The 27,061-nt window shown below is 42.4% G+C and overlaps 1 protein-coding gene across 1 annotated transcript; it reads right to left on the reverse strand.

Annotated features, from left to right (window-relative positions):
* Positions 1-4,784: 4,784 nt before the first annotated feature.
* LOC101661288 (cytochrome c, testis-specific) lies at positions 4,785-13,711 on the reverse strand. The gene is made up of 2 exons (XM_004701452.1): positions 13,543-13,711; positions 4,785-4,930 (listed from the first exon to the last, which is right to left on the reverse strand). The coding sequence occupies exons 1-2, from the start codon at positions 13,709-13,711 to the stop codon at positions 4,785-4,787; spliced, it is 315 nt and encodes a 104-aa protein (XP_004701509.1).
* Between the last annotated feature and the right edge of the window lie 13,350 nt (positions 13,712-27,061).

Here is a 27,061-nt window from a genome sequence, read left to right on the forward strand (position 1 = left end):
GTCATAAACTCTTTCGCCCTCCTGCAGCTCCCCCACCCACCGCCATCCGACTACGACACCCACTGCCACCTGCCCTACTGCCACACTGTCCCGGATTTCAACAAGGCCCCACTTTGTGGAGAATAAGGAATTCAGGCTAAAGAACCACCTGACATTGTGACTGTGAGTATGATGATAAAGACTATTTGTTGAGTTTAAATTCAGAGAAAAAATTTTGATTCTAAATTCCTTACCTGTTAATCGTTTAAACAAATGTTTGGTGGAGAAAAAGCTAATGAAATGCTCTCAAAATTATGCTATACTCTATATAATTTATTCTTGAAAAATAAATGGTGAACTGTTTCCCTCACTCTCTGGTATTAAGATGTGAAAGATTTAGCCAGGGTCCGTGGTTTCTAAAGATTTCTCTCTGTTCCTTCTAAAACATGTAACTAATTTTCAAGTTAAGTTATGTCACATTTTTACTTTAATCAAACAAAACAACAGTTTTTTCTTTCAGATTAATATCAAGATATGCATTAAAATTGCATCTGCTAAAAGCCATAAAAGTACATCATATAGAAAATGGCCTGTAATGCTTTTCAAATGTATTTTTCTTAATATGTAGTCAGTATAATGTTTACTGGTTGCTGAAGTCTCCTGGTTCCTAGGAATGAATTCTCTGATTAGTATAAATATTTTTTTCTACTGAATGTATAACTCAAGATTCTGAGATATGTCCAGACCTTAATTCTTTAAATACTTATAAAATAATTGTTTTCTGCATTGTTCTGTTAAGGTGCACCAAATTTAGGTTGAAGACCACTCAGAGAGTAATCCCCTGAAAGGTTCCTACCATTCACTGAGCAGCTATATTTTACAAAATGGTGCCTGTAGCAGGGTTTAACCAGGGGAGTAGCACACGATGAGTAATGTGAATAAGGGTTTATTCTAAGAATTAGACCTCCCCCCGAGTTGCTGGTTTGCACTAACAAGTACCCACTGAACTACTATCAAGAGCCATGGTGGTGTAGTGAGTACATGTTGGGCTGCGATCCGCAAGTTCAGCAGTTTGAAACCACCAGCCACTCTGAAAGAGAAAGACAGGGCTGTCTACTCCCACAAAGAGTTCCAGTCCCGGAAACACACAGGGAAAGTGCTACCCTGCCCGAGAGGGTCACCATGAGTACGCATGGACTTGATGGCAGTGAGCGAGCTGCCCAACTAGTAGCTAGCGGGTGGGCGGTTTGACAACACAGAGGCTCCTCGGCAGCAGTGATTGATGACGTGCTTCTGCAAGGACATGGCCAGGAAGCCCTGTGCAGCACGGTTCCACCAGGACACGCTACGTGATATATTGGGATCGACGACAGCAACACACCTTACATAATTTTTGGAGAACCTGGGAAGACAAAGGTCTCGAAAGTAACTGCTCAAGGATTAAAGCAAAACACTAAGTCCACAAAAGGCAGCTAGTGAAGAAAACGGAATCATTGGCCCTGCATCTGGCGATGAACTTAACGTTGCTGTCGATCTCATCAGGACAGGTCAGGCTGGGAAGAATGGCCGGCCGACGCGAAGCTAGGAGAATGTACTGGGTTGGATTATGTCCCAAAGAAACAGACAAAAAATTCAAGTTCTTCCCAGAACTTCGCAGCCCTATTTAGAAACAGGTCCTCACGAAAGTAATTAGCTACAATGAGGTCATCCTTGAATAGGGTGGGCCCTTAATCCAATATGATTAGAGTCCATATAAGCAGAAACACAGAGACACGCACTGGAAAACACCTCATGCAGATGGAAGCGGGGATGGGAGTGATGCATCTGTCAACCAAGGAACACCAAGGATTATGGGAAACCATCATAAACTAGGAGAGGCGGGACAGACGCTCTGAGAGTCCTCCGGAAGGAAGCAACCATGACAGCATCTTCATTCCTGACTTCTGGCATCCAAACTGTGAGGAAGTAAATTTGTTTTAAACCCCCTAGTTTGTGCCACTTCATTAGGACACAGAGGGGAAGGACAAATCTCTGAGAACAAACTGGGACCCATGTCACTTCTTCCTACCTCTAGCCTTAATGATATGGATAACCTAAACAAACTGGGCCCTTCACCCCAAAGCCCTCCAAACACCAAGCCTTGAAGTAGCAGAAACTAAGAGAACCCTCACAGAAGCCACAATAGGAGCAGGCCTGCCTGCTGTCCCACTCCACAAAGGTGAACCAACAGAGCAGGGACAGAGGGGTCACCGCACCTGAACTGCACCTGGGGAAACGCACCTTCTGAATATAATGGCTTCTGCTTCGTTCTTCTGGCTTCTAAATCTCAGCTAAATTTCTCAGTGGCCAATCCTAACTAGAACCATATCGAGAAGAGACTGCTAGGAAACACAGTTCTAAATTGGTGCGATAGAAAATCATTGCGTTACTGTAAGTCCCTCCAGACAAATTGATCCTAAGATGAATTTGTCTCTCAAAGGTAACATACTTGAATACCCAATCATGAAGCCTGCCACCATGCAGAATTTTAATTACTGTATTCATTTGTAAATTTTCTTCCTTTTTTAAAATATTTGGATACAGGAGACATAGCTACCAGAAAAGGGGTACTTATTTTGCTCTTGTATTTCCTACATCAAAGCATTTACATAAAATAAACACGGAGCCCTAGTGGCACAGTGGTTCCGAGTTGGGCTCCTAATCACATGGTCAGCAGTTTGGAACCACCAGGCCCTGGGAGAGAGAAAAGTGAAGTGTTCTCTCACATTCAGATTCCCAGCCGTGGGGGCTCACAGTGGCAAATCTATCAGCTTTGTTCTCTAGGATCTCCATGCGTTGGAATTGACTTGGTGAAGGCTAGTTGGTTAGTTTTGAAGGGAGATATAGGGTCCCTAGTAGTGCAGTGAGTTAAGCCTTGGGCTGCTAAGCAAAAGGTTGGTGATTTGAAGGCATCAACTGCTTAAGAGAAAGATGAGACGCTCCCAGGAAAATGCACACCCTGGAAACCGGACTGAGCAGTTTTGCTCGCTCCTACCGGTTGTTCAAGTTGGAATCATCGCAACAGCAGTGGCTTTGGGGAAGGTAAACATAAATTTAAAGCAAGATTCGACACCTTACAGCGACCCAGCTCTCCTTATCTATCTTTCCTTTTCCGTAAGTCAAAAGTAAAAGTATTTAGGCTCTAAACGTGAGGCTGCCTTGCTTCTTGTTGCTAGGTAGCTTCTGGCAATGCCACGCCTGTTGTTCTATGAATCTGAACTGTCAGCGTGAATGTGAATTGAGTTCAGCTGCCTTCTCGAGATCTTTCCGTTCTCCTGCCAGTCGGACAATGAGGTGGGTTAGCTAGTTACACCTCCTAGTAACTCCCACTCAGCTTCCAGCGCCTCGGAGTTTCTGCCCCCACCTAACAAGTGCCCCAGGGAGAGAGTTAACAAGCTCAGTTTTGCCGGAAGCCCTCTCCGGGCCCCCAGGGATACATTCTCCACCCCAGCACTGTCTGCTCCCTGCCAGGGAAGTACGTTCTCGCTGCTTTCCAGAAACATCGCAGGGCGGCCTGGGGAGTGGGCACATTTAATATTCACCCTCTTCTGGAAATCACTGCTTTTTCAACCGTGAACCCCTCAGACTGAAAACCTTCTGTTCGATTTTCTCAGCTGACAAATTCCACGACACCGTGAACAGGTCCCGGGAATTAGAAAACCAGAGACACGTTTTGCTTTGGGCACCAGATCGCTACCAGTCTCCATCTAAAGAGGAACCCCTACCTCGAAGGAGCAGTGCCAATGAGATACCGAGATACCGCGTGCCCACCCTGACCTCGTAACCATCCCTGACCAGCCCATTAGCCTGCCCTGCTGCAGTAGCAGCAGCAGCGCCGCCTTCTTGCTTGGACCCCCTTATTTGGGTAACAGGCAACTTGCCGGCTGCACAGCTGCGGCAAGCGCTGCCTCACACAACCCAGGGCCCCTGCTCCTTCCACACAAGCTGGGGTCCGGACTTGCCCTACCATATTGCCCTCGCCTCGACTGACTCTCCAGTTGATGAGCCTCTCTCGGGGTCCATGTTCTCTCTCCCGACATGACTCGGGATGCAAAAGGTTAATTTAATGCAAAATGAGTATGTATTTTATAATATAAAGGTTTAGTAACACGCTTTATAATATAAAGGCTTAGTAACACACTTTATAATATAAAGGCTTAGTAACACGCTTTATAATGTAAAGGCTTAGTAACACGCTTTCCTTTCTCCTTCTCTCTACCTTATATTTTGATGTCATTTGTGGTCAGCAATTTGGCTTTTATCTATTCCTAAGATAAAATGAGCAAAATTTTCCCAGCATTACTTCTTCAGTTAAGTATTGTTCATAATAAAAGGAAAATATATGACTAAATAAATAACCAAACACAGCTTACTGAAAACTAAGTGTTTCCCTTTAAATTACTGAGAGGTAAGGTTATGGAAGCTATTTCAACAATCAACAGCGGTTGCTAAGCATATACGACTTTTTGTGTATGTAGAGACCACTAAAGTATAGCAGGGTTCAGTCCTTTTCCCTCTCCGCCTCCATTCTGTCCTGATGCCCATCCTTCGTAAACAGGCAAAAGCAAGCTCAGGCTCCGAAGCTCTGAAGGGCACTCGCTCAGAACAATACACACAATGAAAACTACCAACTTTTATTTTTAACTGTGAAAGTGACTACAGGTTGATCAAAAAAGATCAAATAGCACTTTTTAAAATATGTAATGTTTGAAATTAGAAAAACGTGGCTTATCACTAGTATTTTTGAAGTACTAATGAGTATCTCATTAAGATGTTGACTCTTTCAGATATTGAATAAGGTCTTCTCTCTCACTCTTCTTCTTGAGACCAGCAAAGATCATTTTAGTCCCAGGGATGTACTTCTTTGGGTTCTCCAAATATTCATTTAGAGTTTCTTCTCCCCAGACAATGCCTACAAAGGTGAAAATAAGTTTTTGAAATCACATTTGCAGTATTTGCTTTTTTGATGTCACCCACATGTGTGGATCAAGATTACACTTGGACTCTATAGGAGGGTTATAGCTAAGAACATTGATGGTTTCTCACTCATAAGGAAATTCCCGAGTTCGTCTTTGGGGCTCCAGTTCTGGCTACCTGTAGAAATCGAGTACTAACAGGGTGACTAGAAGTATTCAAGTCACAAGGAAACCACAGCCCCAGAAATATTGTGCCTAAGCAGTACTCCTCCTCCTAGCATCACAAGCAGGTCCTTCTAGAAGAGACTTCAGTGTTCATTTAACCTAAACAAGGCTCTCAAACTTATTTGGCCTACTGCCCCCTTTTAGGAAAAAAAATGAAAATAAAAACTCAGTCCTGCACCCCCAACCGCCGCCCCCCAGGGACAGAGAATTATTCAACATAGCTCTTCTAGCCAAAGCAACTTCCACCAAAGGACCTTTTTCTGTACGGGTCTGGGTAGGAAAACGGAGGAAGATACTGATAAGATTCACGCACGGGTAATTGTTAATAGGATCCACTGGATTGCCATCCTGCGGGGTATAAAATGTGCCCTCTGATCAGCATAAGGGGAGATCTCACTACTAGCAAGAGCCAGGTGTGTTGGGAGCCCTCTGTACCAGGATCCCTGATGCTCCTTGATCTGAAAGACAGCTGTGCCGTCAGAGAAGCAGCAACAGAACGAGAGCCAGAGCAGGAGACCGACAGGCAGTCTGCCCAGCGCACACCGCTAATACAGCCGAGCTCTTTGGGACAGGAGGCTTGTTGGGGTGCCGCAGAGCACTTGAGGGAGAGCTAGACTTATTTACCCCAGGCGAAGTTGAGTGCCTTCAAGTTGTGGCTTACTGAATTGGAGTCACTGACCGATGGAGCTTACCTAAATTCCTTCCATTGAGACTGACAGCCCAGTGGCATGCCTTTGAGGCATTTATTCGCAGCCTTGAAAGAAGTTGGCAAACATGTCCTGATTGAACATCAGTATCCTGAACATTTCACCCTGAATTGTAAGCTGCTAACGTCCACAATAAACTCTATAATTGTGAACATCGTCTGGAAATTGTGTGGCCATTACAATGAAGTAGAGAATCTAAATAGAAAATGTGGAGAATGTTATTTGAGATAACACATGTGGTGATGAAAAACTTTTGTACTCTAGCCCGTAATTCTGGATAAAGTGTAGGTATCTTTTGTGTTTGTCGGTCCCTCGATCATCCCAGCACCCTCCAGGGGGTAGTAGCCTCCACTATAAGAAACAAGGATAACCCAACGTCTCATTTAGAATGCGTAAAGATCAAGATCCTCGGCATTCATGAGCTTAAATGAACCGGTATTTGCCATTATGAAATGGCCAAACGAGGAGGAATGCCATCACATTCATCATCACAAAGAACTTTTCAGGCTCTGTCCTGAAATGCAGTCAGGGTACGGTAGGTCAAGGAAGGTCAGGGAATACTCTTAATCAAATTTACGCACCAACCATGAATGTCAAGGATGAGGACATTAAAGACTTTGTACCAGGAAGTACAAAACTGATCAAAATGCAATCGAGATGCATGCACAGTGACTGGTGTTGGGCATGCAAACGGTGCAAACAAAGAAGGAACAACAACTGACAGAGTGGCAGGTCCACACGCACAGCAAGAAGAGGCACTGCTGACCAGAGGAACTGTATCCTGAGCATTTCTGATTCCGAATTGTAACCTGCTAATTTCCCTCATAAATCCTATCACCATAAATATTTTGAGTTCTGTGTAGCCGTTGTAATGAATTTTCCAACTCAGCAGAGAAGCCGAGTGCTGTGGGAGACACAGTTGGTGTCAAAATTAACAAAGAAGGTTGGAGGGTGAAGTCATGTCTGACTGCAGCCTCCCAGGAATTGGCTTTTGACTGATGTTGAGTTTGGTTCTTCTTGCCCCTTGTGCAGGGGAGGTCAGCTGCCACCTCCGTGCCCTCTTTAGATGTGGCTGCTATAAATGGTATTGTTTTCCTGATTTCTTTTCCGGATCTCTGTTAGTGTAAAGCAGGGGTGTCAAACTGGCAGCCCACGGGCCGCATGCGGGCCCCCGAGGTAATTTTTTGTGGCCCACGATGCTCAAATAAAACGTAACGAGGGAATTGTGTGTACGATATTGTCTCAATCTCCCCTAAGTGCTATTTTCTTCATAATAATCTTTTTCCTAGTTTCATGTTATTACCTTGGGGGCCACTGGCGGCCCAGGGGTATCTTGCTGAGTCTTTGGGGTTTTCTACACGTAGGATCACATCATCTACAAATACAGTTTGCCTCTTGGCTGATCTTTGTTCTTCAAGTTACTGTAGGTTTGTGTTGTTGCTCTTTCTCTACTTGTGGCTCTTTCTTCTTTTTCGATGTCTGCATGTATTGCTATAAATTGCCATCTGAGCACAGCTTTTGTGGTGTCCCGAAGGTTTTGGTATGTGGTGTCAGTCTCGTGAATCCGGGAAATGTTGGGGGTTTTTAAAGATCATTTTACTGGGGGTTCTTTTTTTAAAAATTATTTTATTGGGGGCTCATACAACTGTCATCACAATCCACACACCCATCCATTGTGTCAAGCATGTCTGTACATTTGTTGCCATCATGATTTTCAACACATTTTTTCTACCTCAGCCCTTGCTATTAGCTCCTCATTTTCCCCCTCCCTCTCCCTCTCCCCACTCCCGAAACATTGATAATTTATACATTTATTATTTTTTCATGTCTTGCACTGACTGATGTCTCCCTTCACCACTTTTCTGTTGTCCATTCCCCAGGGAGGGGGTTATATGTAGATCATTGTGATCGGTTCCCACTTTCTGCCCCCTCTGCCCCTTACCCTCCTGGTATCGCTACTCTCATTATTGGTCCTAAGGGGTTTATCTGTCCTGGATTCCTTGTGTTTCCAGCTCTTATCTGTACCAGTGTACATGCTCTGGTCTACTGGATTTGTAAAGTAGAATTTGGATCATGATAGTGGGGGACAGGAAGCATTACAGAACTAGAGGAAAGTTGTATGTTTCATCGTTGCTATACTGCACTCTGACTGGCTCGTCTCTTCCTTCTGATCCTTCTTTAAGGGGATGTTCAATTGTCTACAGTTGGGCTTTGAGTCTCCACTCTTCACTCCCCCTCATTCACATTGATATGGTTTTTTTTGTCCTGGGCTTTGATGCCTGATACCTAATCCCATCGACACCTCATGATCACACAGGCTGGAGTGCTTCTTCCATATGGACTTTTGTCTCAGCTAGATGGCCACTTGTTTGTCTTCAAGCCATTAAGACCCCAGAGACTGTATCTTTTGAGAGCTGAGCACCATCAGCTTTCTTCACCACATTTGCTGTGTACCCATTTTGTCTTCAGTGATCTTGTCGGGAAGGTGAGCATCACAGAATGCCAGGTTATTAGAACAAAGTGTTATTGTGTTGAGGGAGTACTTGAGTAGAGGCCCAATGTCCATCTGCTACCTTAATACTTAACATATATGTACATAAATCTATTTCCCCATCATCACATATATATTTACATATGTACATGTCTGTATTTAGATCTCTATAAATGCCCTTTGTCTTCTAGTTCTTTCCTCTATTTCCTTTTACTTTCCTCTTGTCCCACTATCATATTCAGCCTTCACTTGGGTTTCAGTGATTCCTCTCGGTTGCACTGCCCTTGATCCAGCCCCACTAGGCATCCTACACCCTCCTTGCTGTCGATTTTAGATCACTTGTTGTTCCCTTTTCCCTGGGTTTGTTAACACCCACTTCCTTTCCCCTAACTCCCCCTCTCCCATGTCCTCCCCTGAACCACTGGTCCCATTGTTTTCTCCTGTGGATTGTTTATCCCACCTATCTTATCTAGATAGACATGCAGAGACATTAATAAGCACAAAATAAGACAAAGGAAAACCAAACAACAGAAGAAAACAAAACAACAACAAAAAACCCAATAACAACAAAAAAGAAAAACCTATATATAAATAGTTTCAGGTCTGTTTGTTGACCTTTACGAGTGTTTCCCAGTCCAGTCTGATGGGGTGTCACAGCCTGGACCCAAAGTCCATTTTTGGTATTCCCCGGGAACTTCATTGCTTTGCTCCCCTTGCTGCTCTTGTTGCACGCCCTTAGCATTTTGCCCCGGTGTGTGGGTTCAGATCCAGCACAATTCCCACACTGTGCCTCCACTGTTGTCCCTTGTAGCACTTTGGGTCAAAGAGGGACGTCATGTCTCGTGCTGGGGCCAGCCTTATGGTCCTCTCTGTGCATTGGCTGCTCTGAGCAGGTTGTCAGAGCTTGATGGGCTAGGATATGTTCCACTCTCTCTCCTTCCTCTTTGTTTGCTCCTGTGTGCTCTGCTCAGAGTGCCCCTCTCCCTGGGCTGTAGCTTCAGTGCTGTCTTCTGAAGAGAATTCTTTTGGGGGGAGGGGTGTGGTGGCCATGTAGTTGGAATTGGGGCCAGCCCTCAGACCTCTCTATTGGTTTCCTGCTTCATGCTGGTATGTTGCATTCATGTCTTGTTGCACTGGGTTGAAATCTGGTCTTATTGGGGGTTCTTAAAGCTCTTATAACAATCCATACATCAACTCTATCAAGCATATTTGTACATATGTTGCCATCATCATTTTCTAAACATTTACTTTCTATTTGAGCCGTTGGTATCAGCTCCTCTTTTTCCCCTCCTTCCCCCAGCCCCCACCCTTATGACCCCTTGATAAATTATAAATCATTATTATTTTCATATCTTACACTGACTGCTGTCTCCCTTCACCCATGTTTCTGTTGTTCATCCCAGTGGTGGTAGTCGTGGGGTGGGGGTGGGGGTTGGTGTTAATGCATCAAACATTGTGATCCGTGTCCCCTTCCTCCCCTCCTCCCCTCCCCTTTCCCCTACCCTCCTGGTATCGCCATTCCCATTTCTATTCCTGAGGGGTTTATCTGATCTGGATTCCATGTGTCATGAGTTCTTACCTGTACCAATGTACATGCTCCAGTTTGGGCAGAACTGAAAGGCAGGACTGGGGTCATGATAGTGGGGGGTGAGGAGTTCTCAATGAACCAGAGGAATATTGTGTTTCATTGGTGACCCTTCTGTGAGGGGATGTCCTATTATCTACAGATGCGTTTGGGGTCTTTGCCTGGGGAAATGTTTCATCAGCTTGTTCTTGAAGTGTCTTCTGAATTCTTCTAAAGTTTTTTTCCCCCTGTATTTTCCTTAGTTTTGTGAGCAGCTTATTCAATTTTCTAAGTTTATTAAAAATACATCCATTTTTAAATTCCTTCTCAGGAAGTTCCAATGACATTTCTTCCTCTAAAGGTCTTATGACTCAATTCTGGTCATTTGTTTCAGACACTGGAATTTCTCATATGAACTAAAGTGGTCTGCTGATGCTGAGACAATGTGGCATTGTTGCCTTTGTACTTACCTGATGGGGGTATGTGGGTGTGGTCTTAGGCATGCACCACCTATCTCTTAGTTGGTGTCATGGAGAATGTGATTGTGCGCAGTTTTCTATTTGCTGTTTGTGTAGTCCTGTGGAGGATAGGTCTGGCTGGTTTGGCCATCTGCCAATGATCAGGAGGGACTAAAATTGGTAGTGGCCCTCACCCAGGAGGTGGGACTATAGGAGGTACAGGTGTGGCTGGGCCATGTGGGCAAGGTTGTAGTTTCTTGTCAGGTGAAACTCAAAGAAAAAATAGGAAAGGGAAACAGCAAAAACAGGAAATATAAAGAAGAAGAAGAAAAGCAGGGGAAAGCAGACAAAAGAATAGTTTAATAACTGAAAAAATGGGAAATGGAAATAAAAATCAAGAGAACAAACTATAAATAAAACTAGGGAGGGGAAATGGGGGTGGGGTGGGGGTAAAGAAAAACTAAGAGAATAAGACAAGATAGAGAAAAAGAAAAGAGAAACAGAAGGACAAATGAATCAGAGAAAAGAATAAAAACAGGGGTGAGAAAGAAAATCCTAAGAAAGAGGAAAATGGGTGGGAGCAAGACTCAGGAGAAAATGGGGTGGGGGGAGGGTGGGGCACCCAGTACAGGTTGGTACACTCTGTCAGGCAAGGAGCTCATGAAAGGTACAGGGAGTAGTTCTGAATGGTGTGGCTGAGGTCAGGGCACCTGATCTGGAGGCAGTTAATGATCGCTCAGAGGGTGGCTGAGGTCAGACTGCTTATTCCCATAATCATTCAGGCCTTAAGAGAAGCTGGGGGCATGGCAGGGCTACTGAAGTTTTTGTCGACCCAGGGGTAACCAGGAACCCAGCACCATGCATTCTGCTGCCCTGATAAGGTGAAGTTCATACACCTCTAGATGTGGGAGTAGTACACCAGGAGTCCAATCCATGAGGGCACAATTCTGACCTAAGGCAGAACATGGGCTATGCATGTGTGAGGTGGGGAATGTCTGGCCAATGGGTGGGAACGGTAGAGGCTGGTCATGCTTCTGGTCATCAGGAGGGTGTGGCCAATAAGAGAAGATGGCACCTTTACCACCAGCCACCAGTGTGAGCCTGTGCTGCCAAGCCACTGTCCCTATCAAATGCTGCTCACTAAAGTTCAAGGTGGTCGCACTGGGTCAAGCCAGCAGACAATTCACCTGCTCTGCCAATGTCATCTCTCACAGTTCCTGCTCAGGTTCCTCTCCCACTAAATATCAATCCATTTTCCTATCCTTTCCTATGACGCTTAGGGGTCCTCTGGATCTCTGATGTCTTTGATGTACAGGGTCTGTATAGCATGTCTGCCAGTCTGCCATCTTGCCTAAAGTCTCCTTTTCCTGATAAATAAATAGCCATTGTTTCTTTGTTTGGTTCCAGTTCTGCTTACAGCAGGTTACATAGCAATACTTTATTTTCAGATAGCAGGTGAAACCTAGATTTCAAATACCATCAGGATCAGCCATGGTGGACAGGTTTCAGAGACGCTTCCAGACTAAGAATGGCAAGAAGGGCTTAGCAATCTACTTCTGAAAATTAGCCAATGAAAACTTTATTGAGTCATAACAGGATACTGTTCAATATAGTGCTGGAAGATGACCCTTTGAGACTCAAACGTACCAATCATTGTACAGGGCTGCACAACTTTCACCGTTAGTCATCGTGAGCCAGAATGGACACAACGGTTGGTAACAACACAACATTTACCATTTGTTCTATCCCACCTGTTGTAACTAGCTTGAAACCCCAAGAGAAGTCTAGGAAAGGAAGAATTTTATAGGTCTTCACCCTAGTCTGAATCATGAAAAGAATCTTATTTCCACATATAAAACGCATACTCACAAACAGAAATAATTTAAATTGGCAATCCCTACAATGTGCTTTTAGTTTTAATCAAAATATTTGGAGGTTCCTTTCCCCTAAAATGTCAGACAGCAAAAACTTCACTATCTTATCTTTCTTCATAGAAATCTTAGTACAAGTTAAATAAAGCGGAATCTCCCCTTCAAGAAAACATAAGCTATTATTACAAATGCACTCCAAAAGATTAACGTCCAAGTCATGTCTCCCCTCCCTAGCCCCTCACCTACCAGTTCAAGTTCATGTATTCTTCAAAGTATTACAGTGTTTCACTAGAAATTTTAAAATACAAAATTTTCATCAGGAAATTTTAAAATACTGAACTTGCATAATTTTAATAGGAGTCAAATACCAGCCAATAAACTACCTGTAAGACATTTCCCAACAACTGTGATTTGACATTCAAGCCTAGAAGGAATGGCAGCTCCCAAAGAAAACTCCAAATATTAAATATATATATAAGCCAATTCAGTTAACAAGAAAGATAGAAGTCCAGGTATGATAAATTTTCTTGCAAAGATACTAATGCCTTTTTAAAGCTATTTTCAATCTCTAAACCCTAATATACTTTAACTTCTATCTATTATTTTCTTTCCACCAACAAAGAAAGTGTTGAATTTTTTTTTTCAACCTATATAGTATCCACCACCACCCCTAACTCTGCTAAGAATCACGGTTACAAACAGAAAACATTAAAATATTATTTGCATTTTAAAAATTGAACTTATCTACATATAACCTCCTCCTTGGGGGACGGACAACAGAAAAGTGGGTGAAGGGAGACGTCGGACAGTGTAAGACATGAAAAAACAATAATAATTTATAAATTATCATGAGGGAAGGGGCGCGGGGAGGGAGGGGATAAAATGAGGAGTTGATACCAAGGGCTCAAGTAGAAAGCAAATGTTTTGAGAAAGATGAGGGCAACAAATGTACAAATGTGCTTGACCCACAATGGATGTATGTATGGATTGTGATGAGTTGTACGAGCCCCCAATAAAATGATTTAAAAAAAATTGAACTCCATCTTTTCAGCATAAATCCATTGCAAAAAGAAATACCTGTGAGTTCAAAACTCTATGCTATACAATATAGTGAATTGCTCTGATCAAAAAGATGGCAGGTCATATGATATAATATAAACAAGTATCTCACTAATATAAATACAAGAAACTCACTTTCAATGCTGCAAAATGAGAAATTATTATAATATCAAATCACGGGCTTCCTCTTTTGCTGCAAAGTATCCAGTCCTTTCCCCAGGGCTGGATCTCACCTCTGCTTTTGTTTGCATCAGTGTATGAGAATCCTGGTGCTTCTCCTGTTTTCCGTCCAAAGAGGCCCCAGAGATTTGGACCCGTCTTGTGTTTGCCACCGCTTTCCACTGTGTGGCACTGAGCACATTTCTGAATAAAGATCTTCTTTCCTGCATCGGCATTTCCCATTTCGTTCTGCAATGGAACATTAAATCATGAACAAACGAAAACAGCAGATTTTCACAGCTGGGGGAAAAAAGGAATTTCACTATTTTACCTGAAGCTAATACTAATGATATTAAAGAAAAAAAATACTAATTGAAAGCAAGCATGCTTTAAAGACTGAGTGCTCAAAAACACAAACATATCATAGCATCTAATTTTATAAAAACTAGTTCATTCTGTTTTATCAGGATTTTTTTTGAGAATTACTTTTATTTCTCTTTTTACAGTTTTATTGGCACTTCTTCCACATCATACAGTTCAATAATTCAGTCATATCAAGGAGTGTGTACGGTCATTACCACAATTAATTTTAGCATATTTTCTTCTTCCTTGTACTCATTATTAGTGTAATTATTATTTTTTAACCTCTGGGAAAACTATATGCATCAAAACATTCTCCAATTCAATACCTTCTACATGTATGTTTCAATACCATTGATTATTCAAGGTTATGCAACTATTATTGATATCTTTTTCCAAATGATTCTACCACCATTCTATGAACGCAGTGCCCTCTGAACCACAACTCTTCCTCCTTCACCCCTAGCAGTCATTAGTCAACCTTGGTTTGTTTGGGTTTTTTGAGTCATAGTTTTCTTGATATAAAGCTCTCCCATTGTTAAGTCACTATTAAAAAGAGTTGTCTAGCGTTATGACAGTCAGTGGTAGTGCTTCCTCCTTCCTCCCCCATTCATTGTGTGCTCCTCCATTCCCCTCCCCAGCCCCCCCTCCGACCACCCACTGCCCGCCTCCACCACCCAGCCCCAGAGAAAGCCTTGCAGCTGTTATGTCTCTATTCGGCCCTTCCCCCTTGTTTCATAAACTGGGAAACCTGACTCAGGCTTATTTAAAATTTCAAGTTATAGCTACTTCAAAACTGCTGTTGATAATAAACCTAGGAGTCCTTCAGCCTTCCAACAATTGTATTAATTTATCTAGGTTGATTATATTCCTCTTTCTTTTACTTCTCAAAAGTGCCAGTGCACAAAAAACTGATGAGAAGCACAGAGGACTCGTTTAGTGACCTCTTCTACTTAAAGTTAAGGCTAAAAGCAAGCAGGAAAGGTGCATACAAGCAGGAAAGGTGCATACATTATATGCCTGCAATAATAGACCAAACTGTAAAAATTTTAAATCACACACTTTTCATTTACATTACACTCTCAGCTCTAAACAAATCTACCAGGCTAACTAAGGCACTTTCTGAAAGCAATCAGAAATTACATTATTTAGTCACTCAACATTAACTTCATATTTAGTATTAATGTTTTGTTGAATATATGACTTAAGGAAAATATATGGTTCTAAGAAGGATTTTACTTTATTCAAAAGAAGCTTACTTTCTTAGTGTATCAAAAACATACTTGTACAATTAATTTTGCACAAAAGTATATTGGTTAAGGCTGCCAAAATTTACCTAAAAACCTCCTTCATCTAAAATGATGCAAAAATTACAATAATTTCAACTTACTGGGGGGAAATGTAGCTTGAAATAAATCTAATTAATGTACTACCTGAATTTTGCTTTCCTGTTGAGTTCTCTGAAGAATAGTTGAGAGAAGAGAGAGGGTGATTTTAACACAATGAATTCCATTTTAGAAAAAATAAAAACACCGAATTCTTTGATAGTATAGTCTGTGTTAGATGATTATCCACATAACTGAGAAACAGAAAGTGTTTGTTATTCTAGAAACGTTAGAGAATACAGTATCAATTAAAGTTAGCTATTAATCCGAGACATCCTTATATTTCACACTGATTAACTTGCAATTATCTTCCTAATTTTTAAAAATCCATTTGAAAACTCATAACAAATTTCAATAACTTACCAAAAGAAGAGGATGTTCGCTTTTTTCCCAAAAGCAACTAAGCTGTCACTCAGTGTTTCCGGTCTGATGAAAGAAGGGCAAGGAAACTTTGTCTTCAAAAGGAGCTTATTTCAAAAGTCAAGCTTCACTCAAAATACTACAGTCTACCAATGTGAATTTGAGAATTTTCTAAAGCCCATACAGAGCAGCGGTTCTCAACCTGTAGGTCGTGACCCCTTGGGGGGGGAGGGGCAGGGGGTGGTCAAACGACTCTTTCACAGGGGTCACCTAAGACCATGTTTCTGATGGTCTTAGGAACCCAGACACCGCTACTCTATCCATCTCCAGGCGGGTCTGCCCACATGCAGATATGCCCACATCCGGGGTCACCACAACATGAGGAAGTGTATGAAAGGGTCTCAGCATTAGGAAGGTTGAGGGCCACTGATAGAACCTTTAAACAGAGAGCACAGATGGAAGGACTTCCAGAACAGAAGTTAGTTTATGGACTTTTAGAAAACACATTTATTAACAACATAAAGCTTGCATCACAAAAAACAAAATCGAACTATTAACTAGAAAATTCTTTATTTCCAAGGATTTACATATCAAGTCAGAAAGAGTGGAATTGTTTTTATTTTAATCAATTCAATAAAACTGGAATTCAAAGAAATTAGCCTCTCACTGCCACGGACTCGAATCCGACTCACAGTCAACTTACAGGACAGAGTAGAACTGCTCCTGTGAGTTTCTGAGACTGTAAATCTTTACAGCAGTAGTAAATCTCTTCTTTCTCCAGCAGAGCAGTTTGTGGGTTTGAACTGCCGGCCTTGCAGTTAGCAGTCCAACACCTAACCACTACATCGGGACTCCTTAAAAAACTAGCCTATGCGGTAAAGACAAAACACACAAAAAAGCTGGGTTTTTCCTCATAAGCATGAAGTCACTTATATGAAAACTTCCATTACACGGCTCATCACTTTTCAAGCAACCAGTATTTGTCACGACTAAAATGTTCATTTCCACTACCTTCAAAGAAGTACCTGTGACCCTTTCAAACAGCTTTTTTAAACCGATAAAAGATTTATAAGTAGCAGCAAGGGTGAGGACAAGAAAGCTAAAAGTGAAATCAAAGGAACGCCATTTTGTCCTGTAATCACTTACTAGTTTTAAGAGAAATATCCCTATCTCAGTGAAACAAGCATGTGATAGGGACCTGATCACCGATCCAAGTATGCAATAATGTTCATGTCAGACAGAAGAGTAGCAAACCGATGTGCTGCCTATGCCCAGGCACGGGCTAAGCTCTCTCTGTATTACTGATTCATTTAATCCTCAGACCAGTGCCAGAGGCTGCCGATTTCCTTGTTGCTCGAGTTGGTTCCGAGTTATAGTAAGGCGATGTACAGAAAAGAAACTCACTACCAGTCCTGCACCATTCTCATAATCGTTACGTTTGGCCATTGTTGCGGCCACTGTGCGTCCATTTCGTCAAGGGCCTTCCTCTCTCTTTGCTGTCCCTCTTTTTTCCCATCATGTTTGGTAAAGTGGGGGTCAGGGGAAAACGATGGTCCTCGACCACAGTGGCTCCATCAATAGGCTCAGGCATAAGGACAATTGTGGGGATGACACAGGACCATGCAGTGTTTCCTTCTGTTGTGCACACAGTCTCTATGGGTCGGAGCCAACTTGATGGCACCTATCAACTACTTTTCCAAGAATGGTGTCCTTCTCCAGGATTGGTCTCTCCCGACAACATGCCAAAGTACGTGAGACAAAGTCTCCCCATCCTTATCTCTAAGCAGCATTCTGGCTGTACTTCTCCCAAGATAGATTTCTTTGTTCTTTTGGCAGTCCAAGGTACTTTCAATATTCTTCATCAGCACCTTCATTCAAATGCATGATTCTTCTCCCATCTGCCTTATTCAATGTCCAACTTTCACATGCATATGAACTGACTGAAGATATCATGGCTTGTATGAGATGCACCCTACTCCTCAACACTTTAAAGGGGTCTTGTGCAGCAGATTAACCCCATGCAACAGATCCTCTCTTGACTGCTGCTTCCATGGGCACTGAGTGGACCCAAGTGAGATGAAATCCTTGACAACTTCAACCTTTTTTCTGTTTTTCATGATGTTACCCATTGGTCCAGTTGTGAGAATTTTCATCTTATTTACATTGAATTGTAATCCGTACTGAAGGCTGCTATCTTTGATTTTTATCAGCAAGTGTTTTAAGTTTTCCTCGCTTCCAGCAAGCAAGGTTGTGTCATTCGCATATCACAGGTTGTTAACAAGCCTTCCTCTGACCCTGATGCCACATTCTTCTTCATAGAATCCAGTATTTCTGGCTATTTGCTCAACACACAGCTCAGTAGGATACAACCTTGGCACACACCTTTCCAGATTTTAAACCATGCAATGTTCTCTTGTTGTGTTCTTGATCCATGTACAGGTTCCACATGAGCACAATTAAGTGTTCTGGAATTCACGTTCTTTTCAAGGCCATCCATAGTTTGCTATGAGCACACAGTTGAATGTCCTTGGCATAGTAAATAAAATACAAGTAAACATATTTCTGGTATTCTCTGTTTTCAGCCAAGATCCATCTGACATCAGCAATGATATCCCTTGTTCATCCTCTTCTGAATTTAATTTGAACCTCTGGCACCTCCCTGTCAATGTACCGCCACAACAAATGTTGAATAATCTTCAGCAAAATTTTACTTGTGATATTAATAATATTGTTCTATAATTTGGCATTCTATTGGGTCACCATTCTTTGGAATGGGTACAAATTTGGACTTTTTCCAAGCAGCTTGCCAAGCAGCTGTTTCCCAAATTCCTGGTATGGATGAGTGAGTGCTTCCAGTGCTTCATCAGCTGGCTGAAACACTTCAATTGTTATTCCAAACATTCCTGGAGCCTTGTCCTTGACTAACTCTTTCAGTGCAGCATCCTTCTTCCTTCAGTGCTGTTGGTTCTTGTTCATAGGCACTCCTGAGATTGAATGGCAACTAGCTCCTTTTGGCACAGTAACTCTGGGTATCCTGTCCATCTTTTTGGATGCTTCCTGCATGGTTTAATATTTTGCCTATAGAATCCTTCACTATGGCAAATCAAGGCTTTTGTTTGTTTGTTATTGTTGTTTATCTGTTTAAGACAGTGGTTCTCAACCTGTGGGTTGCTACCCCTTGGGGGTCGAAGGACCCTTTCACAGGGGTCACCTAAAGGCCATCAGAAAACATATTTCTGATGGTCTTAGGAACCAAGATATCGCTCCTCTATCTTCTCCAGGTACATGTATGTGGGTCTGCCCACATGCAGATACGCCCACATACGCATACCCGGAGTGATGACATCATCGTGCCAACCCCATCACATACACCCCAGACAAATACAGGTGTATATGACAGGATTGGCGCCATAATGTACTTATGTGGACCAGTCACACATGTGTAGAGAGCTACTGTGTAGAAAGCAGTTGCTGTGTTGAAAGCAGCTACTGTGTTGAAAGCAGGAGTATTGGAGGTAAACCAACACTTCATGAATTATAATTACATATTGTTTTTGTGATTAATCACTATACTTTAATTATGTTCAATTTGTAACAATGAAAATACATCCTGCATATCAGATATTTACATTATGTTTCATAACAGTAGCAAAATTACAGTTATGAAGTAGTGATGAAAATAATTTTATGGTTGGGGGGGTCACCACAACATGAGGAACTGTACTAAAGGGTCATGGCATTAGAAAGGTTGAGAACCAGTTATCTATAAGTTCTGCTGAAACATGTTCAACTTGGTTGGCTCTGGTATTTGAAATACCAGGGGCATATACCTTCCAGCATCACAGCAATATACAAGCCACCACAGTATGACAAATGTATGACAGAAAAGTAGTGGGCAGTCTATTGTATTTTCAATAACCTACGCCAAAACCACAATTCAAATACATCAATCCTTCTGTAGCATTCCTTACTTATTGTCCAGCTTTCACATGCATTATGTGATTGAAAATGCAATGACCTGGGTCAGGGCCACCTTAGTCCTCAAGGTCATATGTTTTCTATTTAATACTTTAAAGTGGTCTTTTGTAGAAAATTTTCCAAATGCAGTATGTCATTTGATTTCTTGACTGCTGCAGCCTAATAAAATGAAGTCTTTGATAATGTCAATCTTTTCTCCATGGATCATGATGTTTTGAAGACTGTTACTTTCTTTGCACTGAGTGAAAACCCACAGTACAGGCGACTGTAGTCTTAGATCTTCAGCAGGGCTTCAAGCCCTCTTGGCTTTCAGCAAGCAAGGCGGTGTCATCTGCCATCAATCAATCCTGAGTGCACATTTTTCTTCCTATGCTCTCAGGCCGTTGCGCATACAGACTGAATGAGGATGGTAGATAGGTACTACCAATCACCCCCGTTTTACAAATGAGAACAATGAGGCACAAAGAGGTTGTATACTTTAGATTAGATCAATTAACTTGTAAGAGGTGGAGCGCTATTAAAACTGTAATCCGAGAACCTTAATTTTAACAAACCACTTTATCAGCACAATGTCTGACACCCTGTAAATGCTGTGCTTCTTGTTTGCCAAGCTGAGAGTGTTTAAAGAGGCCTAGTGAGAAGAAAAAAACCCCAAACTCTACATTGTGATTTCAAACTGCCTAATGAGGAATGCAACAAACAAAGCACCCCAATAAAGCACTCAAAATGTACAGAATTAAAGTGACCAAGAGCGTCGGGGAAGCTCACTCAAACATTTGAGGGATCAATACAAAACAGACTCAAAAACTATGTGGGGCTCCCATGTGTTGTGGACGACTGATATGGAATATAAATTTAAAGACGTGATCCTGGATAAATAAATTCACACTATCAATCTCTACGGGCCTGTAACTGAGCCCCAGCGCCGGACTGAGAATCCAGCTCTCCAACGTCCACCAACCCCGGAGCTCTTCAACGCCAGCCCCCCCATGGCACGGGCCCGCAGAGGACGGAACCCTGCGTGCGGAAGGCTCCACTAGGAATCACGTCCACCGGTAACGTCATCCCGGGCCGAGGCGCGCCCCCCGCCGGACGAGGTCTTCTGTTGTAGTCTCGAGAGCGTGGGTCCCCAGCTCGCCGGGCAGTTACACATCCCTCTGGAACACAGCTGCCCCTTCCCTGCCTTCGCTCCTCCCACCCCGCATGGCTGTACCTACCGCAGGGCCCGAGGTTCGTCCTCCCCTTCCCCTGCAGCCCGCCAATGTCACTGCAACGCCGCTGGCACAGAGCCCTCACCCCAACTTCAAAGCCGATGGTCCCGAGGGAGCACTTTGACGACCCGAAGCTGCGAGCCCCACCAAGCATGTGCTTCCGGTGAAACCAGCCAATGGGTGTCTGGGCGCATTGGCTGCTGATTGGCTCCCAGATCCCACGTGCGGCCTGGATTCTCAGCGTGGCTTAAAGCTTTGCCCTTGGGCCACCGGATGTTCAGTTCTTATGGAGGTCGTTTGAAATGGCAACGGTCCGGAGGTGCTTTATTATTGTAACCACAGGATTAAATCGTGTATTCAGCCTGAATGAGAAACTCTTAGGTTTCATGAATCAGTTAATAGCATTTGATAGAAGGAACCAACTCATCCTCGAAAGGGAGGGAAAAAATGAATGTTTATTATGATAAGGTAGGCACTGTGCAAGGCAATTTGGAAATGCAAACACCAAACCTCTGCGTAAAGTGTAAATAGATTAAAAGTTAAATCATAGTGATGTATCAAATAAGCCCAAGTGGAAGAAGCACACCAGCCTGTGTGATCTAAGGATTACAAATCCAAAGGAGGGAATGGTATCAGAACTTTAATTGTGAACAGTAGGCTGGCAGAAGGTTGGGATGACTGTAGAAGCCCAAAATCCATGCGCAGGGTCCGCACAGAGAGATTAAGTCTCCCGTGAATCCCCTCTGACCATAGTGAGCCATGTGAATAGACTTGTTATCGTAGAGTATCTTAGAGATGATTACAGTAGAGATCATTGGGTTAAAATGTAACATCTTATTTGCTCCACCTTTTGACTAATTTAAAAAGTGTACCAGTTTTAAAAAATAAGAGTGAAGGGGAAATACACATGGTCTAAGCTTACGGTTAATCCTCTCTGAACATAGACCAGGGATGTGAAGAGCCTAGCTACCATGCAGGTTCAAATGTAATACCTTATCATTTGATCTCTCTTTCAACCCATTTTAAAGTTCTAGCTCTTAGTATTTTCTGCTTTTTTAATTGAGGTTTTCTCTATTTTAGTTTGCTATTATTAACTTTTGTTTCTTTGTGTTTTCTTTTTGTATATTTTTTGGTATATGAAATCCAGAATGGTTAATCAACAGAGAAAGTAACTAGATTAAAGGTTTCTTGGAGGTATGGCAGGGGCGGTTGGGGGGAAATGGGGAGCGAATAAAAAAGAGTATAGGAAAGAAGAAAATGTTCTAAAATTGTGATACTAATTGTAGAACTATTCATATGATATGTGCATTGTGTCCCAATAAAACTTTTTTTAAGATAAATCATTCTCATTGAGCTCAATAAAAAATAAAATAGTACAAAAACAGATGGTGAGGGTTGTGTGACTCACAGTGGCCCCTTGTGACAAGGTAGAACTGCCCCATAGGGTTTATTAAGACTTAGTAATGTGCTGTGTAACGATTACTAGAAAGTCTTATGGGGCTGTCCTACTCAGTCTGAAAAGTTGCTATGAGTCATAATTGGCTCTGTGGCACACAATAGCAAAAGCAATCTTTTCACTAGCTGATCATCATATCGTTCTGCCATGGAGCCTTTGAGTGGGTTCAAACCCCCAACCTTCTGTTAGCAGCCCAGTGCTTGACTGTTATAGCACCGTTGGAGCTCCTCGGTTGCAAGGCTGTGTGCTGCTACTTGCCAAAAGAGAGGCAGGGCATGAAGAGAGGCAGAGTACAAGTAAAGGAGGGAGGAGGGAAAGATTGAAAAAAACGTACAAGGACAAAAACATTGAAGACAAAGAGAGGAGAAAAAAAAATCAAAACTGGGTTGAGAAAAATGTGAGTAGGAAGGGTAATTTAGGTATGGCCAAATCCTTCATGAGATATGACTGCTAAGGCTGTGGAAGGGAAGAATATTAAAATTGTGAACTGTTTAACAATGAAAGTATTTTGAAATGGAATGGTGAAATTTTTGTGAATAATATATGGGGGAGGTATACCCAACATTATTCTCCCTGAAGAAATTCAAGTGTTCAAGAGACACTGCTGCCCTGAAGGAAACAGTCTTCCAACGCAGAGTACCAGCAGCAGCATGCGGTCCTCAGCACTTGGAATGTGGTTGGTGAGCTTGAGTAATTGAGTCTTTTTATTTTAGTTCCAATCTAAAGTCACCATAACAAGATGGAATTTATTGAAAATAAATATCATTATATAAAACAATTTTAATTATAACTATGAACTGACCTGTGATTTGCACATTTTAAAGAGAAGTATGCCATCAGAGTGAATCAAAAGAACCCAAGAAAAATACGTACTGGTAGGAGGAACTCATGCAAACTAGAGAAAGAGAATAAACTTATTGCTTGCATACACAATTAGTTGCCTTCCCAGATAAACCTCATTGAATATTGAATAGGTTCCAACCCACAGCAACCTGATAAGAGAGTAGAACTGTTAAATAGGGCTTCTAAAGGGGTAAATCTTTAAGGAAATAACTCACTACATCTTTCACCCCTAAAGTAGCTGCTGGGTTCAAATTGCTGCTCTTTTTGTTAGCATTCAACCACTTGCAGTGGTTGAATGCAGTATGTTTGGGGGAAACTCATGGCCTCATAATTTGAGAAATGTTGGAAAATGGTCACAAGAATCTACTATTATTTCTGTATATTTAAAAAATAAGCCACAATGTCATCTCTACGATTTTTGAAAGACATTTCAAAGGACATCTAAATCTCATGGGATAAATGTGTTTCTTAGCTAATTATTGTGTATTATAAGCTGCATGTTTAAACCCCTGAATTTTTTTTTAATTTTCAAACTCCCAGCACATCTTTTCTCTAATGGAAAACCAATTACCATTCAGTCTTCCAAACTTCAGAATTTTCAGGTGTTTTTGTTGCATGGGATTCACATTCAAATATAATTATATGTGACCTGGAAGCTGATGACTGCCATTATTGAGTGATGAAAATGTTCTAAAATTGGTTGTGTCAGGTCATAGTTGCCCAATTCAGTGAACATACTAAAAATCACTTACTTGGACACTTAAATGGATCGGTTGTGTGGTGTGTAATTGTATGGTATGCAAAGTTGTTTAGTAATAAATCATATGAAGAAAACTGTACAAAAGAAAATAACCAACCATCCCTACTGCCAATCGAGTCAATCTGACCCCTAGTGGCGCTCTGCAGAGTTTCTGGAACTGGGAATCTTCACAGGAGCAGAGTGCCGACTTTCTTCTACAGAGAGTCAGTTTGAAATGCCGACTTGGCAGTTAGTGGTCCAACACTTACTCTATGTTTTAGAAATTTATAAGAAAACTTTTTCATTCCTTGAAAATGTGGGCTTTCATGTGATTGAGTAAACAACATATTTTTTCTTCTGGATTTTCCAGTATTTCTGTCCCTAGGTTTATTTTATTCAATATTTTTATCCTAGTGCTCCTCAAAGTGGATGATTAATGTTCCCCAAAGTGGGTGACACCGACCCCTTGGGGTGGGGTGGGGATGCGGGAATGATCCAAGGGGGCTACAAAAGCAGATACCTACACTTTATCTGGATTTCAGGCTAGAGTACAAAAGTTTTATTTCCTGAATAATTTTTTTCATGGGATGGTAAGCCAAATAAGTTTGGGAACCTGTGTTTTATTCCATCTTTACAAGACAAAATTTAACTGCTCTGCTCTACCTAATAGCATAGGATTGCAAGTCAGCTCTAACTCATAGAGAGCTATGTCCCACAGAATGAAGCACTGCAAAGGCCTAAGGAGCCATCTTCACACTTGGTGTCTGTTTGAGCCCATTCTTGCAGCCACCGCATCCATCTGTCTCATTGAGGGTCTTCCTCTGCATCGCTGAACCGTGACTTTAGCAAGAATGCCGTTGTTCTCCAGGGACTGTTTGTTCGTGGTGACATACTCCAAATACATGAGACGATGTCTCACCATCCTTGCTTCTAAGAAGCATTCTGGCTGAACTTCCTCCAAGACGGATGTTTGTTTTTCTGACAGTCCATGGTACTTTGAATAACCTTCACCAACACCGTAATGCACGTGCATCCTTCCTCATGCATTGCCCACTTCACATGCATAGGCGGCAAGGGCACATGCCATAGCTTGGACCAGGTGCACCTCAGTCCTCCAAATGACATCTTATGATACGCATCACGAATCTTTTTTTTTTTAAATCGGTGCAGGCTCAACCTGAGCTGGTTTCCAAAATTCTCTAGATTTTTGGTATTACTTTGCTTGGTTTTTGTTCATTCATAGCAGAGTGTCTCAGAGGTGTTATGTCAATGGAAGTCACCCTCTTGAAGCTGCGGTATATGCTCTTCTGTTTTTCGGTATATGAAACCCAGGAATGATGAATCGATGGTGATAGCAAGCAGAATAAGGGGTTTGGGAGAAGGAGGGTGCGGTCGTGGTGGTGGTGGAGTAAAAGGGAGAGGATGTCAAGGAGTCCAGAGAGAAAAAGAATGTTTGGAAACTGATTGTGGTAGCAATTGTGCGACTCTACTTGACAAGATTGAACTATGGAATGATACGTTATAGGGATTAAATCCCAACTAATTAAAAAGGGAAAAAAGAAACTATGGTCAATGGGGTTTAAGAAAATTATACGTTTTCCACTAGATGGCACTGTTGTGCAAATATTTTTGCCAGGCTGCACTTCCTCAAAATAACTATCATGCTGCTACATTTTTTGGTTTACTTTTGCTGTGAATTCAGCGACAGTTTACACAGAAGACCACTAGTGTTATGTTCAATAGTTCATACACATTTTATTTCAGCTCACTCATTGAAATTCCCTCAATGTACCTGTTTTTGTCCTGAATTTCCTGTTTCTATGCCTCCTCCTTTCCCAACCCTCTGAACTGTATCAGGTAAATGCTGCCCTTTTGATGTTAAGTGGTTGATTATTTTACCACAGGGGCGAGTTCAGTTCCAGACCTGATGGTGTCTAAGGGCCATCATCTTGGGTCCCACCTGTCTGAATCCAAGGGATAAACCCATTCTTGTTTATGATTTTGAGTTTGGTTGCACATTTTTCTCCCACTCTATCCACAGCCTTCTAATGTGATCCTTTTCCGAGTAGTTGGCAGTGGTAGGCAGGGGCTACCTACTTCTTCGGGTCTAGAGGCTATGAGACTGGTGGTAGAGAGGCTCTATAGTCCACTGGGTGATTCTTCCCTATGTCTCTGTTCTCACCACCTTTCTTCCTCCCCAAGGGGAGAGACCAATGGTGGTTTGTGACCTTTTAAGACTCCGACACTACTCACCTAAGTAGGATGTAGAACATTGGCTTTGTGAACTATGTGAGGCCAATCGACTGTGGTCCTGATCCCCCGAGGCCCAGTGGTTCTTTCCTGCAAGGGGCTTGGTTAGGTCTAGGAACTTTTCCTAGCTCTGCCCCCTGCACGTGCCACCACGTTCGTGGACATATTTGCAGCAACCATAAATACGCTTATACAAATATCCTGTGTCAGATCTGGATATACGTGTGGGTCTATATCCACTCACCCTCTCAATTGGTTCAGCCTGCATGCCTAAGTAACCACTCACAATAGAAAGTAATTTACCCAAGTTCACACAATTGTGTGTTTACCACAATCTCACTGTTGCATGGGATATTTTACAGGTACGATTTTCATAATAGCATAAGGAAAAAAAGTGCCTGTTTGCAAGAATATCTGGCACAGGTAGGCGAGCGAGCTCGTGTACACAAGCTCTCACACACACTGTTTGGCTTCCTAGTAGCCTAGGTCTTAGCCTGGGCTTGGACATTCAGGAAGTGACTCCCGGTCACTTTCTTATTTCTAACACTTCATTCTGATGTCACCGCTAAATCCAGGCCTTGTTTCTGGATTTCTGCTGGTTCTGCCAACCCCTCCTTTAAGGTCCGTTAACAAGACTTAAAAACTAGAGCGGATACACGCACGTAGCTTTCACATCATTTCCCTTAGCTCCACGGGTCCGCAGCCTGTGTAGACCGCTTGGACAGCCGTCAAACGATCGCATCTTCATCAGCAAGGACACTCGTCTTGCTGTCAACTCTTTCGGTTCTCAAAGGATGCTAGTGGACTAGGGCGGTGGGTCTTGTCTTTGGCTCTGGTACTTGTCTACGACCTTCAGCTGTTCGATGGGCCTCGATTTCCTCATCTCTAACCCATGAGGCTGGTACCGGATGATCGCAAACGTTCCTTCCAGGTCTCAGTGTGATCTCTGTCCCCTAACGGTCCTCAGTCGAGCTGCGTCCAGAGCCGGGGCGGAGGGGGGAGGGGGGGAGC

Source organism: Echinops telfairi, unplaced genomic scaffold, assembly GCF_000313985.2.
Source record: "Echinops telfairi isolate 266 unplaced genomic scaffold, ASM31398v2 ScPeMD7_3;HRSCAF=10, whole genome shotgun sequence".
Lineage (NCBI taxonomy): Eukaryota > Metazoa > Chordata > Mammalia > Afrosoricida > Tenrecidae > Echinops > Echinops telfairi.